This window comes from Mus pahari, chromosome 2 (assembly GCF_900095145.1).
Source record: "Mus pahari chromosome 2, PAHARI_EIJ_v1.1, whole genome shotgun sequence".
In the NCBI taxonomy this organism is placed as follows: Eukaryota; Metazoa; Chordata; class Mammalia; order Rodentia; family Muridae; genus Mus; species Mus pahari.
Window position 1 is genome coordinate 38,052,966 of NC_034591.1, and position 17,296 is coordinate 38,070,261.

General features: G+C 40.8%; 1 protein-coding gene across 4 annotated transcripts in view; it reads left to right on the forward strand.

Annotated features, from left to right (window-relative positions):
• The window catches only part of Met (MET proto-oncogene, receptor tyrosine kinase), a 110,125-nt gene that overhangs the window by 15,304 nt on the left and 77,525 nt on the right, over positions 1 to 17,296 (forward strand). For 3 of the 4 annotated variants that reach the window (XM_029535192.1, XM_021190189.2, XM_029535194.1), the window contains 2 exons: positions 8,267 to 8,315; positions 11,732 to 12,942. In XM_029535192.1, the coding sequence (XP_029391052.1) occupies positions 11,746 to 12,942 (1,197 nt within the window). In that variant the 5' untranslated portion in view covers positions 8,267 to 8,315; positions 11,732 to 11,745. The remainder of the gene's footprint in view (positions 1 to 8,266; positions 8,316 to 11,731; positions 12,943 to 17,296) is intronic. The other variant, XM_029535193.1, reaches the window with a different exon arrangement.

Sequence of the window (17,296 nt, forward strand, 5' to 3'; positions counted from 1 at the left end):
AGCTCCCCATTTGGAACTAGACCGGCCTTGTGCCCAGGACATTTTCCACTCCCCACCCCCACATAGAGGAGGGAATGTCTGATTCACTAGTGAGCAATGCTTCAGCTTCCTCTTTGTGTGTCTTCCTCTCAGTGCGAATTCTGAGTGCCTAGACAGGTTCATCGTTTCCAAACCCTGATGTGAATGTAGCAGGAAGGGGTTGCTAGGCTTAATTAATTTTAACTCACATATACGGAAAGATGTGATCTGTGGATTTATTTTATCCACTGTTCTTGGCTTAATTGAGCAAAATCTGGTAGGGAGGGCATTTACGCGATCTGAATTATAAACTTCCATTCATCTATTAGACTGAAAGGGGGGGGAACCCTGCTTTTGGTTTCAAGCCTTTTAGCATGTTCTTAACAATGGGGAATTTCAACCTCCACATTTCCAAGGATAATGAAATGTTCTTGTATGAGCTACCATTTATTAATGGGGTAGATGCCTGTCCATCATTTGGGACTCTGACAATTCAATGAATGTTCTGAATGGTATTTTTCTTTACAACATGCACAATGGTAAAACAAATGTCCATTTATTCTTTTTTTCCCAGAAGTTGCATGTTGTCAGCCATTCTTATAAGAACAAAGATGTTTGCTAACAGATTATGAATTTATGAGGCAAAATCTTGAGGCTAGAATGGTATTCTATTCTTCTTATCTTTACTATTGCCATACCAGGCTTGGACAATGATCTTAATCATATATTGAAAGTAGAAAATGCACAATTGGCTTTTTTTTCTTAGGCTAAAAGTCTGTCATTTTCAACTTCTAAAATGTTGATCAGGAAAAGGGCTGAGATAACCGCATAAATATCAGAACAAAAACCACTAGCTCTCTTTAGTGAAACATTTGTATACCCCAGAAGGGGTGGCTCTAAAGCCCTTCATTATATAGGGCACTAATCCCATTCATTATAACGCTTGTATATTATTCTAGTGCCAAGTTTAACTTCATAACTTCTGTAGCCTTTTATATTAGAATCTTTAAGAAATATAGAGATCTTTTTTATGAAATTCCATGTAATGTTCAAGTTGCTGTCTTCATTACACCTCTTCTCTTTAAACAAAATTTTATGCCCTTTGATGGTTATACCTTCATATAATATTTTAAATCAATTCAAGAGTTCAATTACCCACCCTATTGACCATATTTAAAACTACATGTTTTGGATATATAACAGGAGCAAAAACAAAATAAAAATAGGAAATTGTGTACAGTTTGCTAATATGTACATGTGAGGGAAACAAATTCTAAAAAAAAAAAACAAAAAAACAAAAAAAACCAAAGACAATGGAGTCAGGCCTCAGGCCTGGTGGTATGTGTCTTAGTCCTAGCTATGGAGAAGTTGAAATAGAGAGAGATCAAGTTGAAGGTCTGCCTGGTCCACAGAGAATGTTTGAAGGCAGCATGGACAATACAGAAAGCCTGTCTGGAGAAAAATAAAGGGCTGGGGCTATAGCTACACCATAGAACACTTTTATCACGTATACAAGGCATTTGGTTCAAATTCCGGTACAAATAAAACATTAATTCTAAAGGAAAGAAAGCAAGAAAGCAGGCAAACAGAAGACAGAAAATTATTTTACTCCCAAGATAAATAGAACCTACCCAAGTCTTTTTGTTCCAAGCTTTGTTGGTTTCAAAAGCTGGTCCCTTCTTTATTTTTCTCTACGTGTTTACCACTAGGATTGCAATTTAAATACATCCATGGGACATATTTACACTAAAAAAGAATCCAGTATTTGAGGTTCAAATGTAACTGGGTCTCCTACATCTTCCCTTCCTAAATCTCTATGGGGATATGGGCTTACTTTTTAAACTAATGGTTCCTGTTTGGCTCTTACAGTAGCCTCCGTCTTGGAAGAACTTTAAGGGCTTCAAGAACTTGAAACTGAGTTAGAGGAAAACCACAAGATGGCCAGGGATGGGGAAATAACAAATGGTCTATTTGACTTGTCGAGAGAAGGAAGGAATGAAACCCTGGGCAGGTATTCCGAGTGCTTTCTCCCAGATCACTGGCCAACTTCCTCATTTCTATTGAGAGCTGGCAGAACTAGCTGAGGCACAAATAAGCAGAGGCATTACATCTACTAGGTGTTAGTGTGTGCTGCATAGATGAATGCCAGTGTAGCCCAGGATTTATTTAAGACCCTCGTGGACAATCCACAAGGTGGAAACAAAAGAAAAGCCTCAGGCCAGGCTATAGGAAGAGGCAAAGCACAACCACATCCATCTAGCACCTAAGCTCCTTCCACTCACTCTCCCCTCCACACTCCAGCTCCTTTCCAGAATGTTCTATGCCGTATCCGAGTGTCATGAAGGTACTTTGGGACAAACTAATCTTTAAATATTAAAAATAAGACTGTCTTGTGTGAATTCTGGATTATTTGCCTATGTCCATCCACAAGAGCAGTTGGAGGGGCTGTAAAAATCTAGAAGCTTCCATCTGTCACTTTAGCCCACCATTGGAAATCCCTGTTGTGAGAGTATCTGGGGCTTGGGATGTAGGTCTATGGTAGATCAATTGCTTAGTATACTTAAGGCCTTGGTTCAATCTCAATGAGGGAAGGGAAGGAGGAGAAATGGAAAAAGTGAAAGAAAGGGAGAGGATAAGGGAGGAAAGGAAAGAAAAGGTTAAGCAGGGAGAAATCCTAGACCCAAGATACTCTCACAGCTGTGATTTCCAATGATGGTTAAAGGGACAGAAGGAAGCTTCCAGATTTTCCGTGTCATGCCACTGCTCTTCTGTATGATTATACTTAAAGGGTTAAACTGCACTGGAAATGATTTTTGATGAGGCATATTGTTTTATTGTTATACACTGAGATTAATCTAGAGGCATTAGGAGAAATTCAGAAAAAAAGGTTGTAACAAAATGTTTTCTCAATAGTTCTGTGGCTTCCCTTATGTATTGATTTAGGCTACAGACTTAAGGTATGGAGTTTATCCTGCTGTCTTCAAATCAGCAGAACTTCTCAATACTTGGACAATTGAGTGTCCTGTCATTGATGCTTAAAATATCTGTTCAGTATTGTGTAGCACCATGTACTGTGCCTGGTAACAAAACCAGAATTTGAAATATCATTAGAATTTCTTTCTTTCGTTCCCCCTCTTTTTTTAATTTATGAATCATTTTATTTGTTTACATTTCAAATGTTATCCCCCTTCAAGTTCTCCCCTCCATGAACCCCATACTCCTCCCCTTTGCCTCTAAGAAAGTGCACCCCCACCCACCTACCCACTCCTGCCTCACCCTCTAGCATCCCCCTTCTCTGGAGAATCAAGCCTTTACAGGACCAAGTACCCCCCCCCCCAATGATGCCAGATAAGGCCATCCTCTGCTACATATTCAGGTGGAGCCATGGGTCCCTCCTTGTATCCTCTTTGGTTGGTGGTTTACTCCCTTGGAAATCTGAAGGGTCTGGTTAATTGATATTCTTCTTCCTATGTGGTTGCTTCAGCTCCTTCAGCCCTTCCCCTAACTCGTCCATTGGGGTCCTCGGGCTCAGTGCAGTGGTTGGCTGTGAGTATCTGCATCTATCTTAGTCAGGTGCTAGCAGAGCCTCTCAGAGAACAGCCATATCAGTCTCCTGTCTGTAAGCACATCTTGGCATCATCAATAGTGTCAGGATCTGGGGTCTGTGGATGGAATGGATCACATGGTGAGGCAGTCTCTGGATAGCCTTTTCTTCAGCCTCTGCTCCATTGTTGTCCCTGCTTTTCCTTTAGACAGGGACAATTCGGGGTTAAAAATTTTTAGATAGGTGGGTGGTTCCATCCCTCCAAGGAGGCCCATGTCTGTCTACTAGGTGTGGTCTCTTCAGGTTCTAGCTCCCTGCTGTTGGGTATTTCAGCTGATATCATCCCCATTGGGCCTTGGAAGCCTCTCAAATCTCTGGCATCTGGAACTTTCCAGTGGTTCCCCCACACTCCCCACCCCCCAGTGCTACTTATTTCTATTCATTAGAATTGTGTTGCCATAACTTTATTATGATGATCCTTCATTTTCTTGACTTGTGGAGTTGACACATGCAGAGTAATTGTGTGGCAGTTAGAAGTCAACCTTGGAATTGGTCCTAATCATTTATATTCTTTGAGATAGGGTCTCTTTTTGTTCATCACTGTATGCCCGGATAGCTGGACACCCACTTCTGAATATTCTTGTGTCTCCACTTCCTATCTTGCAACAGAGTCTCTGGCAATTACAGACATGCATGATACTTCATCACTTTGTATGAGTTCTAGGAATCCCCTCAGGTCCTCACACATGCATACCAAACACTTTGCCTCCTGAGCCATCTTGGTCCTTATAATCCTACTTTTAAAGCTAATGGAAAGAATCTCAATTTATAGAGGTCTACAATTATTCCTGGGGATGTGATTCTTGCAAGCCCTCTTAGTTGGAGCAGTGATTTTCTTATGGTTTAACTTCCTCAATATGGCATCTCGGCCATCTTCCAGAATAACAAGTTCTCATTATATAATCAAACATATTGAAATCTTTTAGAGTTTTATATGTCGGGTCATTATTTCGATACATTACTTTCATCTTGAGCTCATGCTACATATTCTACTTCAGAAATACATGGTAGGAGAAAAATGAGAATGTACCACCTTGGCAGTCTGAGCTGATGAGCATGCTTGCAGGATGCCCAATGAGAAAGTATTTATGAGTAATTGTTCAAAAACATAGAGAAATCATTTCTTCCCATTTATTTGAATATTGTACATAGTCCACAGCCATGCCACCCTGAGCATGCCTGATCTTCTCTGAAATTTCTATGTAAAGTTGCTTTTATGCATTTGACCTTATGTATGAACTCCCAAATCCATAAGTATTTTTTTTTACTGGATATTGTTTGTGATTTGCAAGGAATAAAGGAATCATTATGAAACTGCTGACCAAAAAAGGAAGAATGAAAGAAACAATTTTCCTGGCTCCTGTAACCTTAAAACATGGTGGGATACCGATAGCCAGCTGTTAGTGAGAGCTTCCATCTCTTCGCGTTTAAGCTCTTCTGCCCGCAGCATCAGCTTCACACTCAGGCTGGCTCTCCCCACACAGTAGCCAAGATGGTCCTCAGAGACTCCAAGGTGGTATCATCTGTATCTTTGGAATCTCTGAACATGAGGGATTCTCTGCCAGCATCCCTGTGGTTGTCCTTGCTTTGGTCATATGTTCACCCTGACTGAGCACTGGCTCAGGAGACTAGAGCTCATTGAAAAGCCAGTCTGGTGAGCATCCTGCAGGGAGAAGAGAGCATCATGATTGATAGGCAATCTCAGTAGATGGGGTAGTGAGGGTTTCCAAAAGAGCTGCCAGAGGAAGAAACAATAGGAGCTGAGCGGATATAAATAACTGTTCACTTTAGTACTATGCCTTCAAACAGGCATCATGTAATTTTACAAATTTAGAAGTACCGAGGGAATCTTGATTCCATGTGTACCTTTGGCTAACATTTCATTCTCTTTGAACACACATGTCAGCTGAAAAAAATCAGAATAACATTTGCCTTATGACTATAATTAGGAAAATGTATATAACTGAGGCTATCTTGTAAACTAGAAGGTGCTTTCAAGAGAGTAACGTATCATGTGACTTCTGAGAAAAATCAGCCCCTAAAGCAAAGTTAATTGTGTCAAAGTTTATGAAGTTTTTCCTCCTTTAAAAAAATGTAATGTCCCATTACACCTGCTGAAAATTTCCCCGAGGAATCAGACCTTAAGTACAGCACTATGCTTTGCCTGCTGATAGAACTGCTGGCAAGCACAGATGCTACTCAATACAAACCTAGACAATCCTCCACAGTGCTAGATTTGGGGGGAATGCTGTGACCAAGAAGTTCACTAAGAAAACTAGAAACGGGTAGGTAGTAGAGAAGACTTGAATGGCAGGTCCAAAGGTTGGCCTGAGCCCAAATTCATAGTTAACAGGCAGTCTTTCATGAAGAGACTCCTAAATACCACAAACTTAATGACCAAGATGGCACAAAGGTGCTTATTCCCAGGAAATGTTTGTTCAGTGAGCGTATTCTTGCAACCAACTGCAAAAGAAATAAGGAAGTGTTTTATAGGTGATTTGGTTTCATCGGCTATGTGCACATTTCAAGGGAATGAATTAGTCAGTCTGTTTGAATCATCTTTGTATGTTTTATTTAGTAAAAAAAAATCAGTTAAATGACTAGCACTGTTTCAAAAAGAAAAAAAAATGAAGAGAAGTGGAGAGAAAGACATGATGTGCTGATTCAGACACATCACAGGGTTCAATGGATCGAGGCAGAAATATGTGGAAGTGAGAATGTTTCTGAAGTCACTACCATCATAAACATTAAAATTTCTGTCCTAGCCTGGTTTGGCATAGAGCTAGGGGAGAAAGCTGGAGTCATGAGGTAAACATGATCTCATATATTCAGGGTGATGGCATCAGAGTGACGGGTCATAGTAGAAAAGCAGTCCCAGAGATCAGAATTGTCACTGTTGGAACATACTTTGGAGTTGATTGGTTCACTTCAGGAATGCCAGTAAATATTTCATAACCATCCCTGGGTGGGAGGACAAAGCTCTAATGTGCAATATTTGCCAGTCCCTGTGAAATAACACTCCCGCCTTGCTGACTTTTGGTTGTCAAGAGAAGGTCGCTGAAATGTAAGTCGGGAAGAAACTCGCAAAACAGGTGTAACAAAGCCAGTGCCAGGGGACGGACGCACGCTACTGGTTCAAAACTCACTCTACGAGTGGTAAAGATGCTGAAGCCCAAGAAGTTAAGTGACTTACTTTGGGGCATACAGCTTAGCTCCATTGCCACAAACTGAAGCTAGCTTCTGCTACTTGAGATTATGAATGCATTAGGAGCAAAGCACTCTAATTGACCGCTAAGTCCACTTAACTCTATAGCCTGGCTACATTTCCCTTCTTTGAACTTCTCGCCTTGAGTTTTAAGCTGCTGTGTGATTGTCTCTCCTTCCCACCACTCTGTGTTCTCACCGACAGTTGGAAAGTAATTTAATCACCTTCAACTCTTCTCGGTATCTGAAACATCATAGATACCCACCCCATGTTTTCCGAGTCTAGGAACAAACGGTGATCATACGTACCATGGGCCAGACCCTATGCTAACATCTACTTCTCAAAGAATTCAAAGAGCCATCCTCAGAAATGAGGTGGGTCCCATAATGCACCTGACCAGAGTATGTGTCTGTGCACTAGGCACCAGAGTCTTCGCGTGGCACTCGGCTCTTACCAACACATGCCTCTGTGGGCAGGTCAAGTCTTAATTATAGGGAATGGTCCAGGAAATGGCACGTATTAAGTGATTATTGGCATCCTTCTTCCTTACTAGCCTACTTCTGATTTTCTGTCCCATCCAATGAGATAACAACAACAACACCAAAAATAATCTCATTCATACATTTGCTGGGTTCTAGTTTGGTAAGCATTAGCCTGGTACATGACATATGTATAAACCTTAGAACATGTTTCTTATTTTAAAAACGTAGGTAACTCCTCAGATTGTAAAAACAAAATAAAGATAATTCTGAAGCTTCTTTCACAAGAGAAAACCTAAAAGCCATGCACATTCAATACCACATGACTGGGTCATCTTGGATGCAAATGAGTTATAAGGTTGCTTGGTCTTCCCTTAGGGAATCAGCATTCATGTATTTCCCTTCAGTGTTTTGGAGAAAATATAAAGATTGTGTTCTCATTCCTGGAAGATATACTGACATGTGTCATGTTAAGAGAAAAACAGTCTTTCATAAAATGTACTCTGGACTGATACGACAATTTGTCTCCTATCCTTATTTTTCATTCCTTCCTGTTTCCCTCACCAGCACCAAAAAAATTCTAGTATATTTCAGAACAATGAGAAGTACACATAAAAATAGCAAGTTCAACTCCGGTCGCCATATATACTCTAAGATGGTCATGTATCTTCAAACTATCCTCTCTTTTTTTATACTTAAAAACAACCCCGTGAGAATATTGACCTGTGGGCGCAGAGGTGAATGAATGACCTTCAGTCACATAGCTAGACAGGGAAGGGCTGAGATTAGAGCTCTGATGGAGAAACTTCTGCTCAGACTGTGATCTCTCTCGGTGTTAATGAAGCGTCTGGGTGTAGGCAACTGTCTGTTAGGCATGGAATTGCGTCTTGGTTCACGTTGGGTGACTTCTGTCAAGCATACTATGCAGAAGGGGATACTAATCAACCTCCTTCTTCACAGGATGGCTGTGGAGAGAAAGCTGATGGTTTAGCAGAACGCCTGGCATGTGGTAAGCACACAGTGCACATTTTTGTTGTTTTTACTATTATATGGCTTATACCTCTTCCAGTAATTTAGCTTATTGGAGCTTTCCTTTGCTCTCTGGTATAACTGTGGCTTTCTGACTTCATTACACATCCCCTCAAAGTCCATACCCTCATCCAGATTCCCCCACATGGACCCTGAAGACCACTGTGTCCTCAACTGTCTATGCTAGGTTTCTTCTCTTTCATGCACGTGAAGTGGTAGCCACAGCAGGTCGGTTGATTGCATCTTACCTGAAAGGTAAGGCATCTTAGCTTAACGCTGTTCTTTTTCATTTCTTGCTGATCTCAGTTTGCGTGTTCTGCTTTGGTTATTTTTGAACCTCTTCTTTCCAGCTGAAACCCTAGCACCTCCTTTATATCCATTACTTGAAACACATGTTCATGTACTCTGATTTTCTTGTAGAACATGGAGCTAACTATGTTCTGAATCCTCACTGCTCCTGTATTGTCATGTGACCTCTCATCTCTGGCTCTACACGGACCTCTATATGAACCTTGTGACCAGTCTTATGTTCCCGGAATCTTGGAAATACTTGTTTGGGGTATTGCATCATCAGCCTTATCTCTCACTTGTGCCTGTCACCCCACCTCTCAGACTCTACTACTTGCCACCATCCTGCCCCTGCTATGTGCCTCCTACTGGTTCTTTGCTTTGCACAAAGCCCCTGTGTCTGTACAGACACCTCATTCACTGTCCTCCTTGAGGAATGAGCTCTAACCTTGTTTACAGTCTGGTGTCCTCCCAACTCACACAGCCGATAACTCATTTGCTTCTACCAATGGACTGTGAGCTTTCCAGAGCAGGGCACTGTGTTTTTGTTGGTACTGAAGCAGTGTTAGTAAAAGAAGGGAAAGTCTTGCAAATAACATACATCTTTCCTACAATTTAAGAGTGAAATCCAAACAACTGCTGTTGCCTTCTGCTTGTTCTTCCTTGGGTGAACATTCTACTTCCTCAAAACACAAATTCTGTGCACCTTAACAGTCTTTTTGAAAGCTGCTGTTAAATTTATTGAAACAACTCTTTGAAGGTCAACAAATAGTTCTTTCATGTATGAGCTAGGTGCCTCTTGAGACCCTCACCTGGCTTCTGTAACCCTGACACAATGCTAGCTCTTGATGTCTCAATGACCTGAGCTTTGACTCTTCCTTTAGTCCTTTTAATGTAAGTATTCATCCAGATTTAACTCGCTGACCATCTCCCTTTTCATCTTGTCCCACCATGTTAAGCATGCCAACCTAGGGTTTAGTTATCGGCTTTTTGCAGTTTATTTCTACACATAGTCTTGAATTTGCATCCCTTCCTGATTCCACTTGCTACCAGATCACTCAAAGCAGATGTGTCTCATCTGGACCAGTCACATCTCTCATCCAGAATGGCAGCTCCCCTTAGAAGGCTTTCATTATTCACCTTGATTCCTCGGCATAGGTGTTCCGTCTGCTCAGAAAATTCATTCCCCATGAATTCCAAGCACCTGATTCCTGATAAATATAGTGAACCCTCCTAATCATTCCTATGGTAGACCTTTACTTGGCTCCAATTACATAATTAAACTCGGCATGCTTTAAATCTGTATCTTTTAGCCACCTTCCTATTGCTGCCTGCCATGCTGTTGTAACTCAGTCTACTTCGGCCCAGATGACGCCCCATCATCCTTACCTTCCATTTATTCTGTCTAGCCAGGTGTCAAATGCTACATACTGAACTATGCGTCACTGTCTCTTTCTGTTCTTAGGGGCACTGTATTGCTTCTGGCCCTCTACTTCACTCCAGGCCATTATACTTGCTGATCAATGATTTCTTTAAAGCTCCCAATATTTAGAAATGCAAGAGAACCGAAGTCAGAAAGTATGGACTATACTGCTTCTCTTTTATTTACACGGAGATTCGGTATGTAGTAGTTTAATGCCAGACTGTGTTCCAAGGTTCTCTGTACTCAATTATTGGAATACAGTAATGAGTCAGACAGATGTCATCCTCCCTCTTCTGAACCTCACAACATGATGAATATGTGCCTGTCTCTCATATCATAATCCCATACAGGGACCATGTCTCTGTCTCTTGATGCTTGTAGTTTGGGGTTTGTCCTATATGGAGTGTCTTAATGCCAGGTAGTATTGTCAGTTTATGTGTGTTACATAGTAGCCATTTTTTTTTTTTTTTTAGGTTCCGTGAAAGGCAGAAACCATGAGCCATTTTCTATTTTCCTTAGTGTAAGCACAGAATTATACACATATTAGTTGCTTGGTGACTTTTGTGTGGTTTCATATATCCAAGGTTAGTAGTCTTTGCCATCACTGTGGTGCCAAATATGGTTTTAAGCATCATTCCGCTCATGTTAGGAAATTAGTTTTCGTTCTAAAGCCTCTCGTTTGCAAAACAATACCCAACCCCTGTCCATAACTATTATCAGTAGAATTCACATGTTTTTAACCCGTGCCCCTTATATTTTTAAAAAAGGAAGAACAAACCAGTTATGTACGGTTCCTGGGAGAAAAACTGGTCCAATTGCATACCACAGAATACTGAAATAATGTTCTTTTTACTAAAGAGCTTTTTGACTTGATAATGAACAATATGTTGTTTTTTTCCTGGGAAATAGTTCTAAAACTTCAGTTCCGAAGATTAAATTTTGCTTTCACAAATTTCTGCCTGCTGTTTGTTTTGAAGTCCTGGTGATCTCGCATTAAGCATTTGTCTGTATGAAACAATAGGTTAACTATAGCCAAACTATTACCATACCTTTTCCCTGCGCACACACACACACACACACACACACACACACACACACACACAAATCCTATAAACAGCATGTGATTGCTTGCTTCTAGGATTTATGATTGTTTTCTTCCAAAAGGAAGCTAAATTTAGCCTAGTGATTCTACACGCTCCCAAGGAAACAATGCCTGCTGTGATTTCTAGAATAAATGCATCTGAGCCACAGTTCCTTTAGTTGACTAACCAAGAAAGTTTAAGTATCACCCTAGTCATTAGCCACAGATATAATACCACATTAGGCAAGCAGCAAGGGGTTAAGACAGAATGTGCTATGCTTCTTATTGAGCTGCTGAATGCCTCTCGGTTGCTGCGTGGCCTCAACACAGAACATTGTCTGCATCACAGAATGGTCCTTGAACATGACTCGTTCATGGCTTGACTTCTAAAATTAAACTATGTAGAGTCATGTCCAGCCCTACAATGCATCTTTATGTGAAGCTAGCTAGCAGGTTTTTTTTTTTTTTCGTTTTCATTCTATATAAAAAAAAAAAAATTACAGTTAGGAAATGTTATTTCTTATAGCGAAGCTGGAGTCGTGCTTCCATTTTTCTTTGTTTCTAATGATGACTAAAGGGCTCTTGCCTGAATGTGTCTTGGCAGATCAACTCCTCACAATGAAGGCTCCCACCGTGCTGGCACCTGGCATTCTGGTGCTGCTGTTGACCTTGGTGAAGAGGAGCCATGGGGAGTGCAAGGAGGCCTTAGTGAAGTCTGAGATGAACGTGAACATGAAGTATCAGCTTCCCAACTTCACAGCAGAAACCCCCATCCAGAATGTGGTTCTACACGGCAGTCATATTTATCTTGGAGCCACAAACTACATTTATGTTTTAAATGACAAAGACCTGCAGAAGGTATCCGAGTTCAAGACCGGGCCCGTGTTGGAACACCCAGATTGTTTTCCTTGTCAGGACTGCAGCAACAAAGCCAATTCATCAGGAGGGGTTTGGAAAGACAACATCAACGTGGCTCTGCTCGTTGACACATACTATGATGATCAACTCATCAGCTGTGGCAGTGTCGACAGAGGGACCTGCCGGCGGCATGTCCTTCCTCCTGACAACCCTGCTGACATACACTCCGAGGTTCACTGCATGTTCTCCCCAGAAGAAGAGTCAGGTCAGTGTCCTGACTGTGTAGTGAGTGCCCTTGGAGCCAAAGTCCTCCTGTCTGAAAAGGACCGGTTCATCAATTTCTTTGTGGGGAATACGATCAATTCTTCCTATCCTCCCGGTTATTCGCTGCATTCAATATCGGTGAGACGGCTGAAGGAAACCCAAGATGGTTTTAAGTTTTTGACAGACCAGTCCTATATTGATGTCTTACCAGAATTCCGAGATTCCTACCCCATAAAGTACATACATGCCTTTGAAAGCAACCATTTTATTTACTTCCTGACTGTCCAAAAGGAAACCCTAGGTGCTCAGACTTTTCATACAAGAATAATCAGGTTCTGTTCCGTAGACTCGGGGTTGCACTCCTACATGGAAATGCCCCTGGAATGCATTCTGACAGAAAAAAGAAGAAGGAGATCCACACGGGAAGAAGTGTTTAATATCCTCCAAGCTGCATACGTCAGCAAACCGGGGGCCAGTCTTGCAAAGCAGATAGGCGCTAGCCCATCTGATGACATTCTCTATGGGGTGTTTGCACAAAGCAAGCCAGATTCTGCTGAGCCCATGAATCGATCAGCAGTCTGTGCGTTCCCCATCAAATATGTCAATGACTTCTTCAACAAGATTGTCAACAAAAACAATGTGAGATGTCTCCAGCATTTTTATGGACCCAACCATGAGCACTGTTTCAATAGGGTAAGTCATATAGGCTTCTCACTTAAAAGTTGGTATGAAGCAGAATAAACGTCTGTCTTTAAAATTAATAATAATAATAATAATAATAATAATAATAATGACACAGAAGCTATTCTGTGGTTGATGAATATTTGTAAATATTCAAAATACAAATTCTTTGTAAGAAAATTAAGAAATTAATCTTGATTAATGGTTAAAATAGTATCTTACGAAATTAACATGGGGCTGAGGAGGTAGCTCCGTCAGTGAAATGTTTATTGTGTGAGCATGGGGGATTGAGTTGCTTTACAGGAAACCATGTGAAAAAACAAACAAACAAACAGGTGTGGAAGTCTGTGCTTGTAATCCCAGCACTAATATAGGAAATGTCTTGGGCTCACTGGTCAGCCAACCGAGTCTAATTGGCACTCTCCAGGACGATGAGAAAGATGTTGTCTCAAATGAATAAATAAAAACAAACAGGTCCCTAGGGAGTGATGACCAAGTCTCACTTCTGACCTCCATCTACCCACACACAAAAAGTAAGCCCATGCACACACAAACACACACACACACACACAGAGAGAGAGAGAGAGAGAGACAGAGAGACAGAGAGAGACAGAGAGAGACAGAGAGAGACAGAGACACAGAGAGAGAGACAGAGAGAGACAGAGAGACAGAGAGACAGAGACAGAGACACAGAGACAGACAGACAGACAGACAGACAGGCAGACAGACAGACAGATTAATAAAACTAAAAGAAAAAATTACTTTAAGGCTTAGATTTGGATTCCTGCCCAACACTTTTTGTTTTAGATTGATGATCATTACAAATAGTATTTTCACAGGAAAGCATAGGAAAACTATTGGTGGTTTTATTTTTAAAAAGTAGAATTTGCCATTTATAAGTATAGAATTATTTTTCTACTCGCCCTTTGATCACTATGTGACAGAGAAAGAGTACCAACCTGGGGAGTCCGTTTCTGTCTTGGAAGTTGTTGTGTTGGGCCTAGATTTACACATAGAGCATGGCTGTGCCTGCTAACACAGGGATCCTCAGGGACCATACCTGAACAAATAGTGTCACTTTGAGTCCTAAAAACACTTGGGCTTTGGAAACATGTGTCTTGCCCAAGTCGTTTTCAGTCTAAGAAACAAGGTTGTAAGTGCAACCCGGGGAGAGCAGTCTGTATGTACTTGGTAAGAGAACGTATGTCATTCCGCCGAGAGGGATGCGGGGCTCGCGAACTCAGTCACATGTGCCAGCTCCCGATGAGCCTGGGGTACTTTCTTAGATGGAAAGTCACTTCTCTGTTTTACTGAGTTCAGGAAATACAACCTTTGGTGAAACATGGACCAAGCTTCCCTCCTTTCCCCTCCAAAGTCTAATAGTGCACATAACTCGGACACACCAGTCCCAACGAAGACGTACTGCCCACACACATGTTTAATATACATTGTAAACTCTCTAAGGTACAATGGAATTCTTCATCAGGCTGATCTTTTTTCAGTAGAAAATATTACAAAAGAATGGAAGAACACTGAAGGCCTTTCAGAAATGCCAGTGCGATGCTTGTAGCATCTTGAACAAAAACGCTTTGCCTACTGACTGCAGGCTAGTTGAGCAAGACAAGTTTAAAGAGCCTACTAGGAGTTCCCCAGGGCTTCCAGGGCATATGCCCTTGATGCTTGGATTTTGTACTGCTGAACGTTAAAACGAGCCTTGATTTTGCAGGGCGGACTGGTATCTTATCTCACTGTTTCATTTTGTAGATTTCAGCCTCCCACTTGCAAGCATCCTTCCTCAATTTAGAAAGTCTCGAAACCTTCTGAACCTTATCTTACCCGCTTTGCCATTTTGTAGTGTTCCAGGGGGAACAAAGAGGCAAGATTATCCAATAAAATGCAGGCCAGTTTTATCACGAAGGAAAAATGCCCCAAACGCCACACCTGAAATCATTATCACTCCCATCTCAAAAAATTCTTGTGGGAAACAAGGTGTAACTTGCCAACAGTCTTCGTGCAAGGGAAGCCAAGTTTCGTGCTGGCCAAATTCCATAATAAGAAATACCTGTAGACCTCCTCTTCTTATTTTCCTGTTTACCTTCTCCATTTGCTAATGGCTGAAATTCTGCTGAAACTGAGACTACACACATTTCTTTTCACATACCTGGCCCACAGAGAGATTTCTGATAATCAGCGTATAGTCCTAGTTTTGTCTTAAATGGTAGCAAAACCAAAATGCTTTACAGGACTGAGCCAGTTAGGAATAAGAGGATCATCTATGCAATACGATGACTCCGTTTTTTGCTTGGCTGATTAACTTGGCCAGATATCAGATGACCTTCTAATAATATCTGGGAATATAGTCTTTATTTTTAGCATGAAGTTTCATGACTAGAAACACATCGGGCAGTTTTGCTATTAATATCTCTAATATATGTATGGACAGACTTGAATGTGTTCTTTGGACAAATTGAAGGATGCTGTGGTGGTACGTTTCTACTTAGGCTCCTGCCCAGTCCTCAGTGTATGTGAGATGATCCATTAGAGGGACTTTTTGCCCTTCTGTTTCCTTGTCATATGGAAAATATATTTCTACTGCAGGATCAAGCACAAGGATGCCAGGAAAGGACCATCTATTCAGGGATCCAGCAGATGTTTCAGGAGCAACTTGCTTATTGATGGTCAAGTTATGTGGCTTTCTCTCCCCTCACACTTCATGACTGTATCTAGCCACAGTATTTTGGGGCATCTTCTCAGATCTGCAACAGGAAAGATCCCTTTGAGTCATCTGATAATTCTGAGAGCACATTATTCTTTACCTGTGTCTTCATTGTGCTGAAAAGCTTGTCTCTACATATAATGCATATGTAGAGAGCTTATCCCAAGCCACAAGTATGCATCCATGCAATACCAGTGCCATTGGTCATAATAGACCTTCTGTAAGAGTGTAGTCTTGATTTTCACAATGCAAACATTTTTTTTTCTGTTGAATTTGAATATAACTCTTAAAGGGCATATTTACAGTGATATCTAACTTTGAATTCTATCCATTTGCATATCCACAATAATTTAAAATTCATTTTAAATATCTTTCTTGACCTTTTTTTTTTAACCTATTCATAGGCGAAACTTTATAAGCACCTTAAGTTATTATCAGTTCATGTTATTCTAGGCTTGTGCATATTCCTTTAGGAACATGTTAATGTGCAAAATTAAATCATTGAGAAAATGTCTCTCTAATATGGAAACTTGATAATAATTCAATTTTAGAGGGAAAAAAAAACCCCTTCCTTCTATCTGAAGATAAACACGATTATAAATTCATTCATTTAATTCTAATTTCTAGAATCTCCACCAAACATACATAAGAAATTTGTTAACTTGAAAGTCCAGAAAGAAAATTTTAAAAACACATAGAGATGGTTTCTGCAAATTCAAATCAATGTTCTTTTAAATTAATTATTTTATTTATTTACATCCCCATTGCTCCCCCATCTCACTTCCCCCCTTCCAGAGTTCTTCACCTCATCCCTCCTCCCCTTGGCCTCTGAGAGGGTGCTCTACCTCCAACCCCCCACCATTGAGAATAGGAGAATTTTTTAAATCTCACAATCAGCAGCAATCATATTCTGGAAGTATACTATGTATTTTATTTGGAGACCTGAAGTACCACATTTTAGAAATGATTTTTTGTGGATGTTGAGATAGTACTTTATGTAAAGTACTGGTCATTCATTGCACTGTTTTTCTTAGAGTACCATTACCAAAGTTTTGCTCTATTATATAAACATCTGAAAAGGTAAGCTTGCAGTGAATGTCTCCCCAACAACTTGGTCTTCCTTTTTTGTTTGTTTGTTTGTTTAGTTGTTTTCATACATACAGAATAATTTTGATCATTTTCTTTCCTCTCGCCCAATTCCTCCCTACCTCCCTACCCACCCAATTTTGTGTTCTCTGCCCCCACCTCTCTCTTCCTCAAGAAAAAAAGGAAAGGAAAGGAAAGGAAAGGAAAGGAAAGGAAAGGAAAGGAAAGGAAAGGAAAGNAGGAAAGGAAAGGAAAGGAAAGGAAAGGAAAGGAAAGGAAAGGAAAGGAAAGGAAAGGAAAGGAAAGGAAAGGAAAGGAAAGGAAAGGAAAGGAAAGAAAAACAGAAAGACAAAACATATTAGAACCAAGGGGAAAAAAAATCACACCAAAAAACATGGAGTCTGTTTTGCGTTGGCCAGCTTTGCCTGGGCATGAGGGCCTGTCCTAGTGTGTGGTTGTTAGACTCGGTGACACCCTGGTGATCTTAATGATGATTAGTGCATCAACTGAGAGGCACCAATGGCATTTGGTACCAGCCAGTCGAGGGGGGAAAGGCCTGGTTTG